Raw genomic sequence first — 25650 nt, forward strand, 5'->3', positions numbered from 1 at the left:
ACTTAAGTGAAACACGGAAAGATGAAGCGACATTTACGAGACCTTAGTGAAGAAACTCTTACCCTCTGTGGTCCTCTCTGTCGTGAGAAAATAACACGGGGTGGACGGTACTGCGTGTACCTGCCTCTTTGTTGTATCTCTGTGTACTGGTTGCAATATTTATGTGTGTGTGTGTGTGTGTGTGTGTGTAGGTGGTTCCACAGAGACATCACAGGCCTGCAGGCCGAGGACATGCTGAAGACTCGGGGGATTCACGGCAGCTTTCTGGCTCGACCCAGCAAGAAAATCGCCGGAGATTTCTCCCTCTCTGTCAGGTAATGAAGCTGAAACACCGCAAATATCTCTTTTATCCAGAGGGGGGAAGTAGCGGAATACAAATACTTTGTTACTGTACTTAAGTACATCTTTCTGGTTTCAGTACTTTACTCCACTACTTATTTTTCTGACGACCTTTTACTTTGACTTCTTACATGTTGAACTCAAATACCTGTACTTTCTACTTCTCACATGTTGAACTCAAATACCTGTACTTTCTACTTCTTACATGTTGAACTCAAATACCTGTACTTTCTACTTCTCTCATGTTGAACTCAAATACCTGTACTTTCTACTTCTTACATGTTGAACTCAAATACCTGTACTTTCTACTTCTCTCATTTCCCAAACAGCTGGTTCCTTTAGTCTGAATGTGTGTTGGTGCGTGGTCATTATTCTTTAGAGTCATTGCGTGCCTATTGATTTGAACACGATCCGTGTATCCATCACTTCCTGGTCTTCTCTAAAGAAGAGGGACCAATGGAAACGTTGTCATGGAAACATTCATTAGCTAACAATGACATTATTGTTCTGTTAATATAAAAGGAGGTCAGGTACTCGTTAAAACAGCTGCTAGCTATGGGTACTTTTTACTGAAGTACACTTCAAAGCCTCTTTACTTTTACTTGAGTAAAGAAGTTTAGTCAGTACTTCTACTTTCACCAGAGTATTTTTAAACAAGAGTATCTGTACTTCTACTTGAATAAAGGATGTGTGTACGTTTGTCATCTCTGCTTTTATATCTCCACAGAGGAGAACACATACTACTCTATTTTAAGTTCTGTAAGCGCATCTCATGGCTCTTCTACGTACATTTGAAAGAACACAAGAAATGATGCTTGCGTGTGGAGTGTGTGTGTGCGTGTGGAGTGTGTGTGTGTGTGTGGAGTGTGTGTGCAAGAGTGAAGGCTCACACGACACCTTTGTACATGTCTCGTCATCCCACGTCCCAAAGGCATTAGATCAACTGGAGTCTTTAAACTGAATACATACATTATTGTTGTATGCACTCGTCCCCCCGTCTCCTTGAGGCAGGGCGACCATTCACTAAGAAAGACATATTGAAATGACTGCCTTTCTCATTGTATATTTCACACTGTTTATGCTCAAAAGTAAATGTATAAATGAACTCTGCAACTTCCAGGTTAGCAGGTCTGTAACTTTGATCTGCGTGTTATCACCGGGCAGGACGAGGAAGTATCTAACGAACATTAATACTCTGCTTCCTGGTCTTAAATTAGATTAGCGGTAACTCCACAATAAAATGATTATTATAAGGCAGGCAGTATTTTATTTATTATGATATAAAAGAGGACCTAGAAACCGAAACTACAGATTAAGCTACTTTACTCCAAACACATTTTATAATCTGTAAGAATCAAATATCAATTGAAGGATTTGATTTGTGTCGTTTGTGCGTCGTGTGAATTTTACTAAAAGAGCAAATAAACCGTGAGGAAATATCTTAATGCAGTTTGAACTATCATTCCTGTCATAGAGATGTTTTATTTGACTGTAATCTGGGAGGTTCTGGTCTGAATTGGGATTATCTGTTTGGTTGCCGGAAAGCAATCGGGTATGAAGTCAGATATTTAGATATCGTCGCCCCTAAAAACGGTACTTTCTTGGGTTGTTTCCCCTCAGGGTGGGCGAGCAGGTGACCCACATCCGGATCCAGAACACGGGGGATTACTACGACCTGTACGGCGGGGAGAAGTTCGCTACGCTGTCCGAGCTGGTGGAGTATTACACGCAGGAGAACGGCATCCTGCAGGACAAGGACTGCACCATGATCGAGCTCAAGTACCCTCTGAACTGCTCCGACCCCACCACTGAGAGGTGGGTGCCCTCTCCCTGCTCGCTGCAGTGCCTACATGGTCCCTGTTACGGCCCGCTTGTCTTAAACCGTTCCTTCCAATATTTTATGATTTTACGGTGTCCTTCGGTGCTTTGAAAGGAGCCAAGAGCATTAAGAAACATATTATGAAAAAACATCTGCATACTTCCTCCACCAAGACCATCAGAATCAGGTCTATAGCCAGGTACGTTTACACATGCAAGGAGTTTGCTTTGGTGTATAAGTTGTAAAATAAGGTCCAAAATATAATGATTATAAGACATTTTAAGATTAAAGAATTTACACCAAATTGAAATATAAAAAATAAACTAAAACACATTTGTAAATTGTAAAAATACTCCATTTAAAAGGCAGGATAGATTTCCATGAAATAAAAAACATGTATGCCCCTCAGGATGATACTATAATAACTTGAACTCAGGATGATAATATAATAACTTGAATGACCACATTATTTGTATTCTTGTGCCGACATAAGGTTACGTATTTAATTTGTAAAATGTAGCATTTTGTTAGCTAGCTAGAGCTACGAAGCAGAGGTGGAAGAAAGCTGAAGTAACAATGATAACATGTCAAAATACTGTGTTACAAGTAAAAGTCTTGCTTTAAAATTAAAGTACAAAAGTATTGTCCTTAACGTATACTAAAGGTAAAAGTACTCGTTATGCCATTTCATATCATACATACTACTGCATCATGATGATTGTGTTCATCACAGCTGGTGAAGGGGAGCCGATATCTGCTAGATATCTCAACCTATAATTATATGACAGTGTATTTATTATTTTATGTTTGGTTTGAATTAGCTAATAATTTAAATCTACGAATAAATAAAGCTGTTATGGAGTAAAACATTAAAATATTGGCTTCCACAATGTTGTGGAATAAAAGTATAAAGGAGTATGAAATGGAAATATTTAGGTAAAGTACACGTAACTCAAAATTGTACTTGAGTAAATGTACTTCACACTACTCTCCCTGTAGGTTAATATTGAACACACACACACACACACACACGGACGGACGGACAGAACCTAGCTGCCTCCGCCTACACTTTAGTTCAGTGTTTAATTAAACTATGACAAGCTTTATTTCCTCTCGTTTATTTACGGCGGAGGATAATTGTCCTTTTCACCGTGGTATTCCATGGAGTTTCATACTTTCCTCGAGGGGTGAAGGTGTTTTATTAGAAGCTTTTAGAAAATACATTTAGGTCTAATAATAGCGTGTTTGTCACTCTGTGAGTCAGTGAAAACAAACAGCCACACCCGAGAGTGCACCGCCGTGGAGACTATACTTTATACTAACTTGTGTATTTCATTTAAGTTCAGTTGTGCTTTGGTTAGACGTTAAACCTCTGCTGCAGTCAAGATGGGAACATCCGTGTGAAATATCTCCAACAGATCGGACTAACGCTCTGCGTGCTAGCAGTATTAGTGGTTGATAGGTTAAATAAAATGTTATCTGTTCTTATTCAAAAAGCAGAAATCTGTGAATTTGCAAACATCTAAAGAACACATATTTGATTTAGTCAAAGTGATGTATGCAACACAGCGATATAACCATAGAGGAATAGAAAACAGAACAAACCTTCACACCAACAATTAGTTCATAAACACAAACCAATGAACAACATGAACGTGACCAAAAGGAGAAACTCAAGGATGTGTACTTCCTATTATATTTAAGAAAAATGTCTTCAATCTTTATGCAATCTGTAACAAATCTTAAATGGATTTCTGTTAATAATGAATACTCCTTTTGTCCGACTCCTGCAATGATGGAAAACATGCTTAATCTGACCTCTTTCTTAACACACACAGATACTGGAAATAGATGGGGCAACCACTCGCCAAACGGAGACGCGAGCACTTCCACATTAAGTGAAGGGCTGTTTCATTGTTGCACCGAGCGCTTTTCCAGAGGCCCGTCAGCTGTAGTTACTCGCAGAATACCAGTTTATACCCAACATCGAAAAACATCCTTTCGTGAGGAATAATCGTGTTTCTATTTTATGTGAAACTTCACTGTTTAGATTAGACCTAACTTTGTTTCACACTCATCCTATTCACTAAATAACAGACATAACGTCTTCTTAAAACTATAATTTGACATATAGGACTTAAAGCTATTTGTAATGTCGTTGTTTGTAATCGTAGCTTTCAGAAAGTCGTAAGCATCTCCGTTTGCTAAATATAGTCACTAGATTATTTCCAACATCTGCAAACCACATCAAATACTGCTCCAAACTGTTTCCGTGAACACGATACAAATCTCAATCTGTTTGCACTTTGAAAACCCATTTATCCTCATACTTTTTATTCTAATTAGCTCACAATGCATATTTAAATTCACTGCAGAAGTTTGATTATGAAAGGCCTTTTTCTACAAGCTAGAAACATCGTGCAGCTTCTTAAAGTAGGTTCGTGTCCACCTGATAAGCTCATCGGCATGAACCGCTTTTATGAGTCAAGGAGGACTTTCTATCGTGTGTGTGTGTGTGTGTGTGTGTGTGTGTGTGTGTGTGTGTGTGTGTGTGTGTGTGTGTGTGTGTGTGTGTGTGTGTGTGACTGTGTACTTCACCCTTGCTGGAGGCTCTGCCCCCCCTCGTCCTTCTCTCTCTGTCAGTTGTCTAACTTCCCTTTTGTTTCTGCGGTTGGAAACTTTAAGTTTTGACACATTTGAAAGCAGTGGCCAGACCCGGCGTGCCTTCCTCTTATTGCACACTCCATCGAGTTCTTGCTCACTCGCTGGCTGCCTCTTCCTCATCTCACACACGCACGCACGCACACACACACACACACACACACACACACACACACACACACACACACATTTATGTCATGTATCTGGAGGCTTATCTGTTCTCAGCAAAGAGGAAAGATAAGGTTGTTGAATGTAATTGCAGGTTGATGATTGCGTGTTAATCTTGGATGTGCATAGTTTAATTTTACAGTTTTAAATAAATGATTCCCGTGCACAAGCTGTCCCTTATCTTCTGCAAAAGTGCATTGCTTTTTAGTCCGCAGGTGCTCCATGCAACCTGTTGTAAATACTAACCATGAATGTGTGTGTGTGTGTGTGTGTGTGTGTGTGTGTGTGTGTGTGTGTGTGTGTTTGTGTGCGAAGGCTATAAATAATCTGTCCTCTTCGGCCACGAAATCTGCCATCAGAAATTTTCCGACCGCATAACAGGAAGTTTAGAAGAAGAAATCGAGAACAGTGCCTAAATTTAAGTCGCAGCCCAACCTGACCGAGTGAGCCTTCACACTTGCACACACACACACACACACACACACACACACACACACACACACACACACACACACACACACACACACACACACACACACACACACACACACACACACACACCGCCGGGGACAGAAATATGTCGGCCTGTAATAGCAACATGTGTACTTGCTGTTTTTAACTGCATGTATACGACGAATGCACCAGATTCTGTTGTGGCTTTCTATTTGCGCTCGGTGTGTGGAGAGGGACGGTCTCGTGCACCACATCAGTGAGAGGCAGACGACCGCTGAGCCCTGAACGCACGCTAACACACGCTATTCGCAGACACACATTCAACTGGGCTCACATACAGTAAGAAGACGGCTTGTTCTTTGCTGGAATACCTCAGCCCCAAAATGACCATTTGTATATTAGTTTCCTGTGTCAGCATGTATTATTGCATCGTGCAGGTACTTGACATTTAAATGCATTTCACGAGATGGAAAATGGAGTGCTTCACTTGCAAAAGAACCAGGTAGATATCTTCTACTTGCCGCGTGTTGCTTTGAATTCTTGCATGCCTCCACAGCGAAAGAAACCCTTAAAGAAAATCGAATTAAGGGCAAGAGAAAATCTATGTTAAAACCTATTTTGTATTATCTCTAAAACATGTGTGTCATTTGTCCAGTGTTTTGAAAGCTAATATAAAAACATCTCTTCAACCTTATTGTTTAATATACGAGGAGTAGTGCAGAGGTGTTTTAAATGGGGAGGGTTTAGAGTTCATGCGTGTGTGTGGGAAACTGGGAACCACTGTACAATAAGACTAGCCTTATAAAGGGTTTACAAATAGTTTGTAATTCATTTATTAATTAAGTTGTGAACACTTTATAAATCATTAATAAGCTTTTATAAGACAGGGCAACTGTGACCGGTTGCTTGCCAAATAGTGAGCCCACATCTATCTGTACTGCTAAGCCTTATTAGAAATGGTATAACTCATTAATAAATGGTCATAAAGAGATGCCAAGAAACATCAAGATGGAGGGGGAGATTCAACTCGGTGAACAACAGATACCAAGGATGCTGGCTGATGAAGAAGACGAAGTAAGCTAGTGCCAATATAAGGCTTAGTCATCTTGCCAAATAGTGAGCCTGTGTTAGAACTGGTTTATAAATGGTTCTTAATGATTAACAAAGTGTTTAGAACCTAATTATAAACCCTTTATGAATCCTTTATAAGGGTAGTCTTATTGTAAAGTGGTACCGGAAACTGTTGAGCATACGACTGAATACATCAGACTTGGGTTGTATTTTTTAAGTCAAAGGCAGCCCCAGTTCACTTCAATGCACTTTAGGTTTTTGGATTCTTTATTAAAGGTGGGGTAGGTAAGTTTCAGAAACCGGCTCGAGATACACTTTTTGTTATATTCCATGGAATGCTCTTAACATCCCGATAGCAATGAATATCTGAAGTGCTTTGACAACAAATCCATAAAAAAAAATTCATCTGTAGAAGCCGTGATACTGTAAAAAGCCTACCTGCCTGTCAGCCTTCCATCGGGGCACAAACTTATCTCGTGCCCTCATTGGTCATGTGTGCGTTCGTGTGAGTTGGGGGAGGGGCTCTGTGAAGAAGTGGCAGATTTTCTCCGGTTGTGTATTTTCAAATTCTAGCGATCTCGAGCCGGTTTCTCAAACGTACCTACCCCACCTTTAACTGAGTTTTCTTTAAGAGTTCAATTAACAGTGGGTGAGTTGTTGAATTATAAATAGTCATTTTGTCGGTGAAGTTTCCTTTGAAGTATCATTATGATCAGATTCTGCTTTTATTCCAAGGGTTTACACAAACAAGGAATCTGATTTCATAAACACACTGAGAGCAATTCAAAGAGGCAAAGAGAAAACTGAAGGATTTCAAAAAGCTATTGTGAAAAGTGAGTACGCAAGAAATATAAATAAACAAAATAGTAAGTAGAGTCTGACAATTCAATTAGTTACATATGAGCATTATATTAATTTGAAGAGGAGGAGCTGTGCATCTCATCTCATTAGATATTCTTTATTGGTTCCAATTCGATTTGCTTTAATGATTTGCTTTATCACATCGGCATATCGAAAAAACCTTGTGCATGAATACAAAATGGTGTCACTATCAAATACACAATATGAATAAACAGAATGTCATGAAATGCTTTAAGACCTTTTAAGACCATTCCACACCTGAACTTTTTAAAAGATCATCCATAACATTCACCTGTTCGCATCTTGCTAATTATTCATCTTTATATTATATTATTATTTACTTATATATAGACCCTTCTTGCACTATTTCTATGTTATTTGTATTTACTTGCGCATCTCAAAACATTCTCTCGCACAGTTGTATCCGTTTGACTTGTTCTATGTCCTATATATATGTCCCACTGTTGGAGGAGCCCGTGACTTCGGTTGGTCATTGCCATATCTACACTGTAGCTATTGTGCTAATATCTTCAGAGACGTGTACCCAGTGTATAACAGCTGTGTGTGTGTGTGTGTGTGTGTGTGTGTGTGTGTGTGTGTGTGTGTGTGTGTGTGTGTGTGTGTGTGTGTGTGTGTGTGTGTGTGTGTGTGTGTGTGGGGGTGTTTGTGGGTGTGTGTGTGTGTGTGTGTGTGTGTGTGTGTGTGTGTGTGTGTGTGTGTGTGTGTGTGTGTGTGTGTGTGTGTGTGTGTCTCAGGTGGTACCACGGTCACCTCTCAGGGCCCAATGCAGAGAAGCTGCTGTGTGTGCGGGACGACCCGGGGACCTTCCTGGTGAGAGAGTCTCTGTCCAAGCCTGGAGACTTCGTCCTGTCGGTGCTGACGGAGGAGACGAGCAAGACGGGGGCCAAGAGGGTGTCCCACATCAAGATCATGTGTCAGGTAGGGGTGTGTGTGTGTGTGTGTGTTCCATGCAAGATAACGGGTGCATGGAAATAGGGTTTGACATCATGTGAAATACTGCAGGGTATTCCCAGAGTTGTGTAGTACACTCTGAAATGTGTACTCAGTTCCCCTGTCTTATGCAATACAATACTTTTTCTCATATTTCAACTCTATTGGTTATAAATGTCAGGCCCAGTTTTACTTTGTATAAACAAACATATCAACGTTTCAAACACCACAAGAAAAACTAAAACTAAGACTTTCCTTTTGAGTTAAAGCATGTCACGATAGAATAATCCAAATGTTTCCATTAAAACCAGTAAAAGTGGGGAAGAAATACAAGTGCAATAAAATAATCCAAAAGTAAAAACCCTATTAATAAAAGTAAGACAGAATAAAACAAATACTATAAAATAATGCAAATAAATGAATAAATCAAATAATTAAAAAGTGGGAAATATTCTAACTATTTTGTTTAAAAATATGTTTTCCGCTGTCATTTAAAAATATCGACCACATTTGCCTCGAATTTGAGTAAAAGCTGCCTTCTAAATTTTATTTTTGAGTACTTTCTGAATATTTAAAGAGCCTGATGTTGACGACCTTTGGCCTCGCTCAGGAAACGATAAAGAATCTGTGATATTAGATTTTCACCAGTAACTCTTATCAAATGTGTGGTTATGATGTTCGCAGCAGCTCACACAGCCGTCCTCTGAAACTCATGTCCATAGATTGCGTCTTTCCGTCAGCACCAGGGCTTTTGCATCTTGTTTATTTTAACACGTCGTCGGAAACACCGCTCAGACGTCATTTAAATGGAAGCCATTGTTTTGTGTGCGGCGCCGAGGTGCCGCAGATTATCCTGAGATTAGCTGAGCGATCTCAAACGGTTTTTCATGACCGTGTGGAGAAGATTAGGTCAGTTTCCAAACCGTACTCAGCTCTGCGGTGTCAGCAAATACTTCAGTAAACGTGTGTTTTACACAACGCACATTCATTTTATCAGCAGTAAAACTCTTTTAATTATTGTCAATCACAATCAAACTCACTATGTATTAAATACCTTAAAGGTGGGGTAGGTACATTTCAGAAACCGGCTCGAGATACACTTTTTGTTATATTCCATGGAATGCTCTTAACATCCCGATAGCAATGAATATCTGAAGTGCTTTGACAAAAAATCCATAAAACATTTCATCTGTGGAAACCGTAATACTGTAAAAAGTCAAACCAATTGGATGGCCTACCTGCCTGTCAGCCTTCCATCGGGGCACAAATTTATCGCGTGCCCTCATTGGTCATGTGCGCGTTCGTGTGTGTTGGAGGAGGGGCTCTGTGAGGAAGTGTCAGATTTTCTCCGGTTGTGTATTTTCAAATTCTAGCGATCTCGAGCCGGTTTCTCAAATTTACCTACCCCACCTTTAAGTGTTGGCTGAAAGTCTGTGTCACAAAACGCTCTATTATATTATTTTTAATTACTATCCTATTCATTTAAATCTTGACAAAAAGCACAAATTGTGGGTTTTCTTATTTTATTGAAGCACCCTTGTTTTTATTTTGATTGCTTCTCTTTTGAACTTTATTACTAACATAACCAGTTTATGTATCCCTATAATGGCTTAAAGTATTTTTTAACTTGTAGTACAATCGAAGTTTTACTTATGTATTGTTTATCTGTACTTACTTTATCTGTATTATTGTGTTATTTCCTCCTGCCTAACGACCGTGGATCTTAAATAGCACTTTTTCCAGCTCCAGCGATTATAACTGTCATCTGTTCCAATCAAATCAACGTATATACATAGATGTGTGTGTTCCCTGACGAGCCGTGTTTCCCGTGTGTGTGCAGAACGACAGGTACACAGTGGGCGGTTCAGAGATGTGCGACACGCTCACAGACCTGGTGGAGTTTTACAAACGTAAAGGCATCGAGGAGATCTCCGGGAACTGGGTGCATCTCAAACAGGTGCATATTTTCCAAATGATAAAACAGATGTCAGAATGAGAGCGAGCGCCAGTCCGCTGTGAAACAACCGGAAACAGGTCATTTATTTGAGCAGCGCACAGAAAGGAAGCGTTGCTCACAGCTCTGTTGACCTACTGAAGGTGTGTTGTGTTTGTCACAAGAGTGTTATTGAGGCTGTGGCCCCACGAGGACGAATTCGGTCGTTTGCGTTACTGTTTAGTGTCATATAGACCGTTCGGCCACACGAGGACGACCGAATATGGCACTAAACGACTGAGGAAACGACAACGGGTCCCAAGGTGGATAGAAATGCATACGCCACTCTCTGGGGGGTCAAACAGCTCCGTGTGTGCGCCCTATACGGACATTTTCAGATCACTGATAGTGATTGCGCAATAGCCCCGCCTCTCCCCACCTCTTCTGCTCACCTCCGCTTACCCCGCGCCAGTGCTGAAGTGTTTCGCCACCAACAACAACAACAATGGCGGATCGCAGAGTTGCTATCGTGCTCCGGACCCTATTGACCATGCTACAGTTGTTTGTGCAACATCTACAGCAATAATGATGAGGCAATAGCCCCGCCTCTCCCCACCTCTGCTGCTCACCCCCACGTCAAAGTAAACTGCACCCTGAATTCAGATTATTTATCTTTCTCTCGCGAGTGAAGTCTAATCTGACAGGACGGAGACACGCAGCTCTGCTCACCTGAAGCTCCTCCCGCTGCAGCAAAACACACACTTCAAGTCAGATCATCGCCCTTAGCTATTTTAATTACCTCTCAAACTCCCTAAACTAGTTATAAATATGTTTATTTTTACAGTCGGCCGGGTCACTGATTACTGGATGAGCTGCTGCATGAGACAGACACTGGCGCTGTCCGAAGAGAAGGAGGAAAAAGAGAGGCTCCGTGTATTTTATCATTATATTATATAGAGTCGTTATTCATTTGTTTTAAAGCTCAATAAATAACAAAGAAGACCTTTGACCGGCACTTTCATAATTTTGTCCGGAAGATTTCAACTTTAATACACGCTGACTGGCGAAAAACTCTGCCCGGTTCCCTCGGCCCCCACCGCGGAGAATAAACAGAAGGGCAACCATGACAACCTTCTTCTTCGCTGCTTTTGTGGAGGAAGTTACAGCGCCACCTACAGGCTCCTGCATATGTACTGCAGCTTCTCCAGCGGTTGGAGCAAAACGGAGCGGTCTCGTGTGGGCAGACACTATCCGGATAATTATTGCATGTGGACGGAAGCCGTTTGCGATTGCGTTTGTGTTAATCCTATGCGTTTAGCCGTTTTCGTCCTCGTGGGGCCGCAGCCTCATGCTCACTCAAGCTCAGAGTTAAATCCGCTTTATTGCCCTCTTTTAGACTGTACTGCCAAGAACACAACATTTAATTTACATAACGGTGTGTGTATGTGTGTCCATGTATGGTAATATGGCTTGTGGCGCAGTGGATGGGGAGCACAGGTTCAAACCCCACTGCAGTCAGCATGTCGGTGTGTCCTTGAGACACTTCACCCCAAAGTGCTCCTGTGGGGATTGTCCACAGTATTGAGTGTGTAAGTCGCTTTGGATAAAAGCGTCTAACAAGTGATATGTAATGTAATGTAATATATATATTTGTAATCTCGACCTATTTTGACCATACATGTACTTTGTTAGAAATACCATCAACATTTTTTATATGCAGTAAACATACAAATATCTGTGCCTTGAATCCTAAAAATAGTCATTAGAAAAATAACCCAAGTAATTACTAAAAGTATATTCTTTGCGTTAATAAAAAATAGATAAATAATAATAAAAAATAAATAAAAACAGCCCAGGTAATTACAAAAAGTATCGTCTTTGTGTTAATAAAAGATAGATGAAGAATAAATAGAAACAGCCCAGGTAATTACAAAAAGTATATTCTTTGCGTTAATAAAAGATAGATGAAGAATAATAAAGAATAAATAGAAACAGCCCAGGTAATTTATACATATTTTTTGTGAATAATCACATTAAAGTTGAGTTGGTCTCTCTCACTCACATTCAAACTCCAAGAAGCTTTATTGGCAGGAGCAGTATTTTTCAAAGCACATTTGTACAAAGTGGTATAACAGTGGACCTTTAAACAACCATGTTAATAACAATAATATGTGATGTGAAATAAGATAAACAATCTGAACATGCTCTCTGTCTCTTCCCCTCTCTGCAGCCGTATTTCTCCACCCGGGTGAACGCGGGAGACATCGACAGCCGGGTGAAGCAGCTGGACCTGACGCAGCAGCCGCAGGAGGGCGAGGGCGAGAAGACCAAGGCCGGATTCTGGGAGGAGTTTGACGTAAGATTTGACCCCAGCCGTAGTCATGTTTCCTAAAGATAGATAGATAGAATCCTTTATTGTCATTATACAGGTTCAATGAGATGAGTAGAGCTACTCCTTTTTTTAAGGTGAAAAAATACAAAAAAACAAACGAGAGACGTCCAACATTGATGCCTTTGTCTGTGATACAAGAACCACAGTGGTGCTCTGAAGCGGGGGAAGTAAAGTATGCTTCAGACTTTTTAGGACAGATTGAGTGCGTATAAAGTCACTTCCTGACTTCAGGGACTGTGGAGGACTACAGGTGCAATGCTACCATCGTGTGGCGGTGGAGATTGCGTAATAAATCACAGCAGGGTTTGAGTAGAAGAGAAATGATACTTAAAACACTACATAACAAACCAGAATGACATTAAATTAAAGAGCTGCTTTTATAGCTTATTTAACTATTTATTAAATGCAGGTGGTGTTGACTACTTTCCTAAACTAGAATATTGTTGACTAGATGTTTTTCTCATTAATTAGCTACAAAATGTCAGGTTATTGTAAAAAAAGGCTAATCGTTACTTAATTTTTTCCCTAGAGTGGTCCAAAATGTAATGACGTTTAGTTAATGATACAAGACATTTATCAAAACAACAACAACGCCTCAAAAGCAGGATGTTTCTGACAAACGACTGATCCATTAATTGCTTAACTGTCTAATCTTCAGTGTGGACACTTTACACTATTGGTAGTTGCTGAGTCATAGTTTGATTTTAATGGAATACTGTCATATATGTTCCTCTCTTATATACTAATGGCAAACAATTAGTATAAAATACACATACTATATATTATTAGTAACAATTTAGGGCACACTTAGTGTAACACAGTCGTCTCTTTGTCCCGCCAGGCTCTTCAAAAGTTCGAGGCGAAGGTGAAGAAGAGCCGAGAGGAGGGTCAGAGGCCAGAAAACAAGAGCAAAAACAGATACAAGAATATTCTTCCCTGTGAGTTTCAATCATTTCATCTTCCTCATTAACCAAATCTCATGAGACGTGTTGATCGCTGACATTAACCAATTGTTCTTCTTCTTTAACCAAGTCAACGAGACCCGGGTCGCCCTGCAGGACATGGACCCCGAGGTCGTGGGTTCAGATTACATCAACGCCAACTACGTGAAAGTAAGTCTCAAAATAACACAAAAAACGACAAAATCCCAACGACAATAATCCTCAGAAATGTTTACTATTCTTTCAAAGTAAAATTCAACTTTATTGTCAATCTTTCAGTTTGTGTGTAGAGACAGTGAGGTCAAAATACCGTTTCCCACAATCCTTTATTCCTGTATTTGTTGTTGTTTTCACCCAGAACAAACTGTCGGAGAGCAGCAAACCTAAAGTTTACATCGCCACCCAGGGTTGCCTGGCAACAACTGTCAACAATTTCTGGCAGATGGTGTGGCAGGAGAACACCAGGGTGATCGTCATGACGACACGAGAGGTCGAGAAAGGCCGGGTCAGTATTAAGGGTTTTTACATGATGTGTCTTTTCTGAAATACTGACAGCGTTTATATTTTTCCCAGATTCCACCCAGGTGTCGGGATCTCTTGAAAATCATTTTAACTGAAAGCATGAAACGCTAAAAAGGCCAAAATATCTGATTGATATTTAATAAGGGAAATCCCTTCCTTAAAGGTGGGGTAGGTAAGTTTGAGGAACCGGCTCGAGATACACTTTTTGTTATATTCCCTGGAATGCTCTGAACATCCCGATAGCAATGAACATCTGAAGTGCTTTGACAAAAAATCCATTGCGCGTTCGTGTGTGTTGGAGGAAGGGCTCTGTAAGGAAGTGGCAGATTTTTTCCCGCTGTGTATTTTCAAATTCTAGCGCACTCGATCTGGTTTCTCCAAAATTACCTACCCCACCTTTAAAGGTCCCACGTCATGGCCATTTCTACTGATCATATTTCCATTGTTGAGGTCTACTAGAATAGATTTAAATTGTCAATTTTCCAAACTCGCATTGGTTTCTCACAGCATCTCTGTATAGTATGTGTATTCAATCTCTGTCCTAAACGGCTTGTTGGAGCTCCTGCCCCCCCCTCCTTCCCTGTGAGCCCAGTGTGCTCTGATTGGTCGGCTCGTTGCTAGGCTCGTTGCTGCTCGCCGCTGCTGCGAGGAGTGGACAGGTTTCCGTGTCAGCGATACAGCGAGAACAAGCGAAACTCATCCTGAGCACACACAAACACTCACAGCCAAAGTAAAAGCAATAAGTGTGGCTTGATATTGAGTAAGAAAAAGGTTTCTAACGCTGTGAGAATGGGTCTGCGGAGCGCATTACTCCGCGATCCCAACTCGTCTATTACTAACCAGGGAGCTCTATGCAAGTCAATGGGACTCCCTGTTAGTTCGCCAAGGGATCCTGGTGTGTGAGGGGCTCCACGGATTGGTCCATTTGGGCCAATCCGGTCATTTGTTGTTGATTTGGGTTTTCACACGTCACAGAACCCAGGAGGCAAACAATGGAAAATGAGAAATCTCCAACGAGGCGTTCAGGGGCAGCACAGACAGGTCTTTCTGTGTTAGAGTTGTACTCGCTACAGGGTGTACTTTGAGGGTTTGTGACTGCAGACCGTTCACATGCAGAAAAACCTTCGTAACAACAAGGGGACGGGTGATAACCGGAAAAGCATGACATGGGACCTTTAAGTCACGCATGTTTTGGAAACATACTCCTATCGAACACTGTTGTATTTTATGGAGTATGCAGCACACTGTAAATATAAATCCCAGCCTTCGTCACTGCAATGGCTTCCATCATCTTTTGATATTTAGATCAAATGGCTCTCATTGTTGTTTCTAGTTGCAGTTTTCCTTATTGTTGTGGGTGACATTTATTTTTAAGAATGAACCGGCAGATGATATAAATAAATCAGAGCTGATCTGATTTCAGTTTTATCTTTCTGAACACTTTTTCACTCAGCGTCCTTAGTTGAGAGAACCTATTCCCTTTACAATAAACAGTGTGTGTCATGGGCTTGGGCAACATATTAAAACACACAAAGTTCCAAAACTAAGAAAGACAACAACACGCTCTACGTTAGTACAAGAGGTTCCAATTAAGAAATTATACAAATATGCAAAGCGTTCAAAATAATCCACAAAAAACCTCAACAACAATTCCCTGGAGATATGTTAGAATTGACTTTATATATTCTTTATTTTGTGTGCAGAATAAATGTGTGCCGTATTGGCCCGACCTTCAGAGCGCTAAGGAGTACGGCGCCTTCCTGGTGACCTTGACTTCAGAGAGAGAAGCGACAGATTACAAGATCAGAGTTTTGGAGATCGCTCTTGTGAACAAGGTAACCTCAAAACACCCTCTTTGATTTCAAAGTCAACTTTATTGTCAATCTTTCAGTTTGTGTGTACAGACAGAGGTCGAAATACCGTTTCCCACAATCCCGAATACAAAACAAATATGTATATACCTATATATCAAAGACACATTTACACATATGCACACATTAAGACCTAAATAAAAGCACAACAATCAATATATACAAAAATAACAGTCACTTCAATATCTTTGGGAATGTACATTAGTGCAAGACTGTCCATAGCGGCGTAAAGTGTGTGGTGCTGGATTTGAGTGCTTTCTAATCGTAACCCCATAATGTTTCCCTCTCCCAGCGTAATGTTTCCCGCACCATCTGGCACTACCAGTACATGAGCTGGCCGGACCACGGCGTCCCTCAGGAGCCCGGCGGCGTCCTCAGTTTCCTCGGTCAGGTGAACTCCAAACAGGAAGTCTACCCCGACGCTGGACCCATGATCATCCACTGCAGGTGCGACTCACCTGGGGAGAGAAGAGCATCACCAGGCTTTTATCGTCGTGTGTGCATAGCTACAGTGTAGTTATGACAATGACAATCTTAGGTCACAGGCTCCTCCAACAGTGCAACCCAATAAAACAGATAATAGTGCAAGTAAATACAATAAAATAGAATATAGATATACAGGTATATATACACTGCTCATTGTGGAGAGGTTTTTAGCAGAGAACTCGCTGCTATCATTCCCTTAATCACCTTGCGTTAATACTTCTTATTTCTAGCAAATTTGTTTTAATCAATCCAACATAATAATAAGCTTTATTTATATAGCACTTTTCATACAACACATGCAGCTCAAAGTGCTTTACAAAATGACACATCACAAGTTAAAACAAACTTCCCCTCAGATTACTTGTTAAGAACTTTAAAAGGTGCATGCAGCAAAATATAACATTTCATCAGGTTAATAGACACAAGGAGGTACGATGTATGATAATAACAATAAAATAAAGGTTTCTCTCTGACAGGTAAGACAGTCGATGCAACAATATCAAATGTAAAATATAAAACCCCATAAAACAAAGTGAACATATAGGTACAACAGAAATACAAATAAGAAGACCAACGTAAAAAATCATCCAATCAAGTTGAACTATTAAGAAATTATGTTAATTAGCGCCTGTCAGCAAGATTATTTCATTCATTAATAAAAACTACTCGTGGTGAACAAAATCTAAATTGCTGTATGTAAAAAACGTAGGTGGACAATTACAGACAGAGATACATTATGACTTGGTTTGGGACTTGAAACTCAAAGTGTAGGATTGGGACTCGCCTGAGGTTTAAGTGCAGACACAAGGCCTTGGTCACACCTCTGGCATTCTTTCATGTAAAGGTTTTGCAGGAGTTCACCGAGGCTGAAGTCGAATAGTCCATTTAGCTTAGGAACCTTCCTAAAGGAGTGAAATGACCCGGAAGTCCCTCAGTGGCAGCCATGATAAGTGCCGTTCGAATTCTCTAGAATGATGAGAATGATAGGAAAGGAGGTTTCAAACTTCCTTTATAACCTCCTTTAGCGTTAGGAACCACTGGACCTCCCTAACTGACAGGAGAAGCGAAAATGCTGCCCCACAATGCCTTGCAGCCGCAGCATTTGCCGTCACTCAACAGTCGGCCGTTCACGGAAACAACCGATTATGACCGAGAAATGATATCATGAAAGTTACGGTGCTTATTAAGCATTTTATAACGTAGGTGGTAAGTTGCCAAAGTGCTTTGTTTTGAACGTTCATCAGTATTATAATCAAAAAGAGAAATATGAACGTTAGTTTTTACTGAAATTATCAAATAAAGTCAACATTTCAGTCTTTACTGAGCTGTGTGGGGTTTGTTCAACTTCTAAAAGATGTTTGAATGGTGATATACACATGATAGATGTTAAGGACTAACGTTTATAATAAATACATCTGTATTGATTTTAAGATCTTTAGTTCATACAATCATACGTATTGGGATCATTGGTATTAATGTGGACCGGAGGGAGAGGGTGACGAGCATAAGTTTCACTTTCCTTTTTTATTTCAATTCCAACTTTGGTCATGAAGAATATGTTTCTCTGTTGTCCACGTTCATAAAGCAAAGCAGCAGCATCAGAGCACGGAGCAGAGTCTCTAGATGAGTTTACAGCAGTCCCTCGTTCTTATTAAACATCCATGTTGTAGTCCGCTGTATAGAAAACTGTAGTTTCCATAGTTCCCCCACAGCGGCAGACGCACATTCAAAGTGCATTCTGATTCTCTAAAGCACTGCACTCTCTTCTCCTAAGTCCTTTTGAATTCTCCTATCCACTATCCCTTAACCCCGTGACGTTTCACTCAGAGGTCAAGGAATAGACGATAGGGTTAGAATTTAGGAGCTGATCTTTGGACTATTCGACTGCAGCCCATGTGTTTCCCAGATGTTGGTTTATTCATGTCGGGTCACACTCTGTGTCAGGAAGGTCGTAAATCCTCAAACTTCAGATGTGTGACGTGCTGGAAAGACATCTGTACTGGTGTCATGTTGTGAAAAACGACACAGAACTAAGTGAACGATAAGTGAGTAGATAACCCTTAGAGAAGATTAAAATGATTATATTATCAGGAATAAGATTAGTAGTTGTTGAACAAAAGTGTTTGAGTCCACTTATAGTTTATCCGTATGGAATTTCCCCCGTGTGATGTGACGGATACTGAGGCGGCTTGTGCCACGTTAAACCTGTTGTTTAAATTATTACAAGACTCTTATTTAAGTATTTTTGGTATGTAAGCATTTTCACAAAGCTGTACAGCTGTCCCATACTTTCCCTTAACACAACTAATCCACTTTTGACATGCGACTGCTTTATAGGCATTGTTCGGATTTTTTCAAGTGGGGTTGTATGAGGCACTTATCTTCAGTGATTTACCTTCAGTAGACGGCAGTAAGCATGACCCAGTATGGAGAAACATACATGTATCAACGCAGGAACAAACTAGTGTTCTGCAGCAGCAACATTTATTTTACCCACCTATCAGTTTAACTTTATGCTATTATACGAATATTTGTATCGCTTTCCATTAGCATCAGACTTTTTTTTCCACTGAGAACTGAAGTTAATATGCTGTCTTCAAAGCCACCAGACGCCCCTGACAAAAACAGACATTTAACCTTGCAGGCAGATGAGATGCAGGTCCACGACTGCATAAGCCTTTTAGTTAGTTTGCATTTTTGGTGAGTCCAAACTAACCCTTGAAAACACCAAAGTCATATTATAACACAAAAAACAGATCAACAGCTCAATTGAGGCAGAGAAAGTCCAGCAACTGCTGTGAGGCTAAATTACTGTTTTTGTCAATTGAGTCTGGTGAATTTGAAATATGAGTACCGTACTTTTCGGACTATAAAGCGCACCTGCATATAAGCCGCAGCAGCTAAATTGTCCGTCTGTCTTGCTCTCGTTCTGTCTCTCGGTTCCACTTTTACTTTGGCGCGCTACCTGTCTCACTCTTTTCCGGGCTCCAGCAGGAAAAGCTGGAGGTGGCGGGCGCGGACCGGTCATAGAGCCCATAGTGTTAAAGGTGGTTCATTTTACCTGTAAAATCCATAGATTTAGGAGGTTCCCTAGTGGCCGTTAGCTGTACAAAAAAAATGGGGGGAAAAGTCGCGGTTTATAGTCCGAAAAGTACGGTACTGTCTTAACACCCAGTTAAAAACATCCAAACTATCCCTTTAAATCCAGTCAGCCTCATCTGTATTTAATGATGTTCAGTTTAAGTCTTGATTTATTGATGGTAAGATGCATTAACATGGTTTCTTCTCTGTATTTGTGCAGTGCTGGAATTGGTCGAACGGGCACGATTGTAGTGATCGACATGATCCTCGTGACCATCGACTCTATAGGTAATACAACAATATTAGTAAATGTATTGAGTAAAAATACACAGTTATTTAGCTTTTTCTAATGTAATATATCTCTCTAGGTTTGGACTGTGAACTTGACATCCCAAAATACATCCAGATGGTGCGAGAGCAGCGCTCAGGCATGGTGCAGACGGAGGCCCAGTACAAGTTCATCTACCTGGCTGTGTCCGAGTACATTCAGACCACCAAGGCCAAAGACTGTGCCTCCATGGTGAGCTCCAGAGAAGACGCAGAGAGAGGACAAGGGAATACATGTTTCTTGTGGCTGAACCATGGATTGATACAGGGCAAACAGGCACTCGGTCCAAGAAAAGAAAACAGAGATACATATGTCAATAGGCCTTTGCACTTTTGGCTGCTGATTTGAACGCCACAGCTGAGGAATTTAAAGCCAGCAGAATGATACGTTATCAGAGAGGAGCTTGTGAAAGATGAACATTGACCTAGAGAGCGAAAACAATGAACCACATAATAATAATAAAAAACCTGTCTGTGCTCGAGTAACCCTCATCTCTGTGTCTGTTTCTCTCTTCACCAGGAAACTGAGACAGAGTATGGAAATCTGCAACTCACAAAACACCAACCAGCGAGCAGGAAGGTCTCAAAGTGAGTGTGTGTGTGTGTGTGTGTGTGTGTGTGTGTGTGTGCACGCGTGTTTGTGTGTGAATTGGATGGTCTTAATACATTCACAAGGCTCCTCTAAAGCTCACACTGCTGCCCTACTTTCTTAGCAAAAACACAGATTCAGCCTTCTATCAGCAGACAGTTTGACCTTGGAGGGAAGACACGGTGTAGACTCAACTAAACTCCACCTACGTTTAATCTTTTTCATCCTGGGGACTAAACAGCAAAACATGTAAATGTCGCATTCATTTGAGTCACTGAAAATATGTTTTACCCTATTGTAGTTTCAATAACTAAACTACTGGCAGTACATGCAAAAAATGCAGCTAACAAGTGAACCTTTGTGTAGAATGTGATTATTATATGACCTATAGAGGCTTTTCCACAGTGTAAGTGCTCTCAAGTACTGTGCTCTCAACAAGGAGCCCTCAGAGCAGAAGCATGTTGATCCACCACTTGAAATATCCAGTACATGGGTTGGGTTCACATTATCACGTTTGGTGAGTTTTTTAATTAGTGCCTTTATTGGTTAAATGTTTACTATCCAACTAAATATCTAAAGAAATGCTCGAGGGATTAGAAGAAAAGTGTGTACCGATGAAAGGTGGACCTACGAATCCATCAAAAGTGAAAACAGTAGAGTTTTGTATTAGTGTTGGATGGCAATGGAGGTCAGTCGTAACCCTGTGATTTATCGCTTTGACTGTCGGAGCTGATTGGGCATCAGATAGGCAATCGGAGTCATAAATCCTTATTCACCCCACAGCAGGGAAATCAACTGTGCAAAATAAAAATAAAACAGGAACCCTGAGAAAAACTAGAGTGAAAACAAGTAGCAGCATAAAGTCAAAAGAAAATGGAGTAGCAGCCAGTATTGCACAATATCCCTGAGCGTTAGTCTTTCTTTGTTTTATTTGCTCTTCTCTGCCCCAATGAGAGTTATAACTGGATCTGGTGTGTCGATCACACTGTGGCTCTGAATGCTCTGTATTGTTTACTCTTCTTTATATATGTGTGAGAAGAAGTAATAACAACAAAAGGACTTTAACTACTGTGACGCTCTGTGATAGTGGAGAAAATAAATAGTTTCTCAGTTGTGCATCAAAGCGGCACCCAAGTTAATCAGTGTTGCACTTCCATAAAGACGAAGATGAAATAATAAAAATGTAAGTGGACATCCTGACTTTCAGGCTTTAATGTGGCCCGACGTGTGCAATCAAGCTTCTTTATTGCAACTGAAGACAGTTCTCTCAAGAGCAACAGACGAGCAAACTGAACATCATGTGTGCTATCTGTGAAGTGCTGCTTTCATGGCCACCAGAAGTGAACACGCTGAGTGTTGTGCTGACCCCTGAGCGGGGACTATGAACTGAGTAGTCATTAGGAAATCAAACGGCACACAATAGTGAGCGATTCAGCCCTGCACACTGCACACTTTGACCCAGTCGGACCTCTGAATGGTTGCCCGTCAGCTTTGAGTGATTGATTCATGGTCGGCTGAGTTTTTAAATGGCAGCAGTGCCTTTCATTAACCTCCCTGCGTCTTTCTATCGCTTCTAACCAAGCTGTGTCCAATCACTGTTGGCCTGCTGTGTACACATATACAGGAAACATGAATCAGCTTCTTCTTCTTCCATTTTCAGAAACAAGGAGGAGCTTTACGAGAATCTGTCCACAGGAAAGAAGGATGTGAAGAAGTCAAAATCGGACAAGAAAAGCGGCTCCGTGAAGAAGAGATAGAAAAAGGTTTTATTAATGTCATGTTGTTGTATTTATGCAGGCACTCTTTTGGTAAAGGATTTATATTTTAATAAAGACAAAATAAAAAGGATTTGTGAAATTAGAGATAAGCGCTTTACATTTGGTGTGTGACATGAATGCTTTGTTGAGAATAAAGTCACGTGTGAGCAATTTGTGGTGTAAATGTCTTTCTGTATTTCAGTTATTTGTCGGACGCTTCAGTATCAGGGTGTATGGTTTTATTAGACTTTGTTTCATCAGCTTTTTAACAGTTGGTGTTTCGTTACTTTAGGTTAAACGTTGTAGTCCTCTATCTTAAAGGTCCCACGTCATGGCCATTTCCACTGATCATAATTCCATTGTTGAGGTCGACTAGAATAGATTTAAATTGTGCAATTTTCCAAACTCGCATTGGTTTCTCACAGCATCTCTGTAAAGTATGTGTATTCACTCTCTGTCCCCTCCCCCCCCCCCCCCTCCCTGTGAGCCCAATGTGCTCTGATTGGTCGGGACGTTGCGAGGCTCGTTGCTGCGAGGAGCGGACAGGTTTCCGGGTCCGCGATACAGCGAAACTGCGCACACACAAACACTCACAGCCGAAGTAAAAACAATAAGTGTGGCTTGATATTGAGTAAGAAAAAGGTTTATGACGCTGTGAGAACGGGTCTGCGGAGAGCATTTCTCCGCCATCCCTACTCGTCTATTACCAGCGTTCAGGGAGCTCTATGCAAGTCAATGGGACTCCCTGTTAGTTAGCCAAGGGATCCTGGTGTGTGAGGTGGGCCATTTGGGCCAATCCGGTCATTTGTTGTTGATCTGGGTTTTCACACGTCACAGAACCCAGGAGGCAAACAATGGAAAATGAGAAATCTCCAACGAGGCGTTCTGGGGCAGCACAGACAGGTCTTTCTGTGTTAGAGTTTTACTCCCTACAGGGTGTACTTTGAGGGTTTGTGACCGTTTACATGCAGAAAAACCTTCATAACAACAAGGGGACGGGTAATAACCGGAAAAGCATGACATGGGACCTCTAATGTATCGAATATCTTGCTGTGAATGAATAAAGAGAAGTGCATCAGGAGCAGGAGATAAACAGAAGTGGCTTCATAATTAGGCTTTTTAATTCAACTGTACCTCAGGCAATTTGATGATAACAGTCAGATTTCTAATACGCTTTTACATTCAGTTATCTTTGTGCCGCTAAACCACCTGCAGACTACTTTTCATATGGAAATGTTAACCTTTCTCAAATGCTAACACCTTTTAAGGAACCCAGATAAGACTGTCGCAGTGCTTACTCAGTTGATTGGGTCTTCCACCAGACAGTCTGATGTTCTTCACATCCGCATTTCAGACACTCATTCAATCCCACCAGTGTTTTTTAAACTGCTGTTTCCAAGATCAAAAATAAACTTTAAACTTCTTGGGTTGTCAAAGTACCTAGAATGTATTTTTTATTAAATATCTTTTAAATGCATCTGCTACTGGGTTTGTGTGACATTGAGTCTCATGCAGGAAGTTGTATAATGACAAATCCTTTTATTTTGATATTAACAGAAAAATATAACATATTTAAGAGGATTTAGTGGCATGTGGTCCCTTGTCTGTATATATCAGTAATGTTTAGTGAAATATGTTTAATAATTGACAAGAAAAGCTGAGGTAGAAAGAAACTGTACAATTGGTGCAGTATTTATGCATGATATTTGTGGGTTTTGTTGCAAAGATTTGAATAGAAATGCTTCCTTCAATCTGAAATAAAACCGTTGTTAAGCTTTTGTTTTTTCCCCCTTGCCTGTCGTTCGTTCCTGCCCGAAATCCCTCCATTGGACTCCTTTGTTTACTTCTGTAATATAGTGTATATATCACTTTGTTTGGGCTCTGGTTACAGACAGAGGGTGAAAAGACGTTCTGCACCACAGGCAGAACACTACTTGAGAATTGATTTGAAAATAAGTATTTGAAAATAAGACTTAGGTAGGCTACAACACTTGAGTAAATGTAGTAGCCTACTGTATTTCATTGTTCTACCAGTACATGCCCAGTAAATCTCCCCCCCCCCCCCCCACCACATGTTTATGGATCGGAAGCTCCGCCTCTGAAAGTGATCCTGTGGCTGAAACGCGTTGGGAAAGATGGATGAACCTCCCCTCCGAAAACCTCAGTGACTCACAGCTGACTGGAAACAGTCTCCCAAATCCAGAGAGAGTCTTCACCCGAGAGGACGTTCACCGTAGAGCAGCCTGCAGCACACACACTCTCACACACTCACACACACACACACACACACACACACACACACACACACACACACACACACACACACACACACACACACACACACACACACACACACACACACACACACACACACACACACACACACACACACCGCGTGCAACAAGCTCATTGTACGCGTAAAAAATCCAAGGCATTGTTCGGTAACGTTGCGTAAGAGAAACTGATATCAAGCAGGGCGGCTGCTGATCTGCACAGGGACTTGACTCGAGGAGAGAAAAAAGACAAGAAGAAGGGAAAAAGAAAAGATTTCTGCTCGTCTGGAGTTTGGAAAAAGAACAAAAATGTCTAAACCTGATTACTCCGGAACGTTTAATATGGTGGAGCAGACTAATATGGACTCCTACCTCGGAGCATTAGGTAAGACTTTAAATCTTATTAGCTGCACTTTAAACAGACATATTGTATTTATTAAACCTCCTCATTAACACACACACACACACACACACACACACACACACACACACACACACACACACACACACACACACACACACACACACACGTATGTTGCACTTTGTATTTTAAACTATTTTCATTTCTTTGTAGTCGTCTTTTTAATCTTAAATCACTAGATACGATGCTCGAATCTTGATTTGCATCCGCACATTAGTCAAAGGAAATCACCACCATGTCCTCTCTGTGACCCCACACACTCAGAGGGGTGTATCATCAGTCTGCACTGTGACAAGACAAAGCCCCCCTTTTTCATAGAGCAACAATGAAGTATAGCTCATGTTTTATTAATCCTGTTCTTATTCATCTTCTCCCAGATATTAATTTCGCCCTGAGGAAGATAGTGTGCCTGTTGAGTCCCCGCAAAGAGATCACCCACGACCCGGCCAGCGGGGACATGAGGATCCGGACCCTCACCACCTTCAAGAACTTCAACATGGAATTCACCATCGGGAAAGAGTTCACTGAAGACCTGGGACCAGTGGACGGCCGTACCTGTCAGGTGTGTCTGTGTGTTGTTGTTGTTTCTGAATATGCAGTTTGACTTGTTTGGACACGTACATCCTTGATATGGTGAGTATCATTTCTTGTTATGCAAGTTTGCTTTGCGTGTTTTTTTAATTTAGGAAGGTCTGCAGGAAAGTCCTCAGACATACCGCTGAGTTTGTGTTGAA

At 41.0% G+C, this 25650-nt stretch overlaps 3 protein-coding genes across 4 annotated transcripts in view; 2 read left to right on the top strand and 1 right to left on the bottom strand.

The window, feature by feature from the left end:
* ptpn6 (protein tyrosine phosphatase non-receptor type 6) overlaps window positions 1-22393 on the top strand; it is a 24357-nt gene extending 1964 nt beyond the window's left edge. For both annotated transcript variants that reach the window (XM_034102123.2, XM_034102126.2), the window contains 14 exons: window positions 192-314; window positions 1960-2154; window positions 8128-8311; window positions 10164-10280; window positions 12487-12612; window positions 13490-13586; window positions 13681-13760; window positions 13948-14094; window positions 15815-15946; window positions 16275-16429; window positions 19770-19837; window positions 19918-20069; window positions 20397-20464; window positions 22126-22393. In XM_034102123.2, coding sequence (XP_033958014.1) covers window positions 192-314; window positions 1960-2154; window positions 8128-8311; window positions 10164-10280; window positions 12487-12612; window positions 13490-13586; window positions 13681-13760; window positions 13948-14094; window positions 15815-15946; window positions 16275-16429; window positions 19770-19837; window positions 19918-20069; window positions 20397-20464; window positions 22126-22222 — 1741 coding nt within the window. In that variant the 3' untranslated portion in view covers window positions 22223-22393. The remainder of the gene's footprint in view (window positions 1-191; window positions 315-1959; window positions 2155-8127; window positions 8312-10163; window positions 10281-12486; window positions 12613-13489; window positions 13587-13680; window positions 13761-13947; window positions 14095-15814; window positions 15947-16274; window positions 16430-19769; window positions 19838-19917; window positions 20070-20396; window positions 20465-22125) is intronic.
* The window catches only part of LOC117460708 (tumor necrosis factor receptor superfamily member 5), a 26822-nt gene continuing 13738 nt past the window's right edge, over window positions 12567-25650 (bottom strand). The window contains exon 10 of the mRNA XM_071205975.1: window positions 12567-12644. The gene's annotated coding sequence lies outside the window, so the exon portion shown is untranslated. The remainder of the gene's footprint in view (window positions 12645-25650) is intronic.
* rbp5 (retinol binding protein 1a, cellular) overlaps window positions 24414-25650 on the top strand; it is a 2894-nt gene continuing 1657 nt past the window's right edge. Inside the window, exons 1-2 of the mRNA XM_034102127.2 lie at window positions 24414-24880; window positions 25294-25478. Coding sequence (XP_033958018.1) covers window positions 24805-24880; window positions 25294-25478 — 261 coding nt within the window. The 5' untranslated portion in view covers window positions 24414-24804. The remainder of the gene's footprint in view (window positions 24881-25293; window positions 25479-25650) is intronic.

The sequence above is a fragment of the Pseudochaenichthys georgianus genome, chromosome 16, assembly GCF_902827115.2.
Source record: "Pseudochaenichthys georgianus chromosome 16, fPseGeo1.2, whole genome shotgun sequence".
In the NCBI taxonomy this organism is placed as follows: Eukaryota; Metazoa; Chordata; class Actinopteri; order Perciformes; family Channichthyidae; genus Pseudochaenichthys; species Pseudochaenichthys georgianus.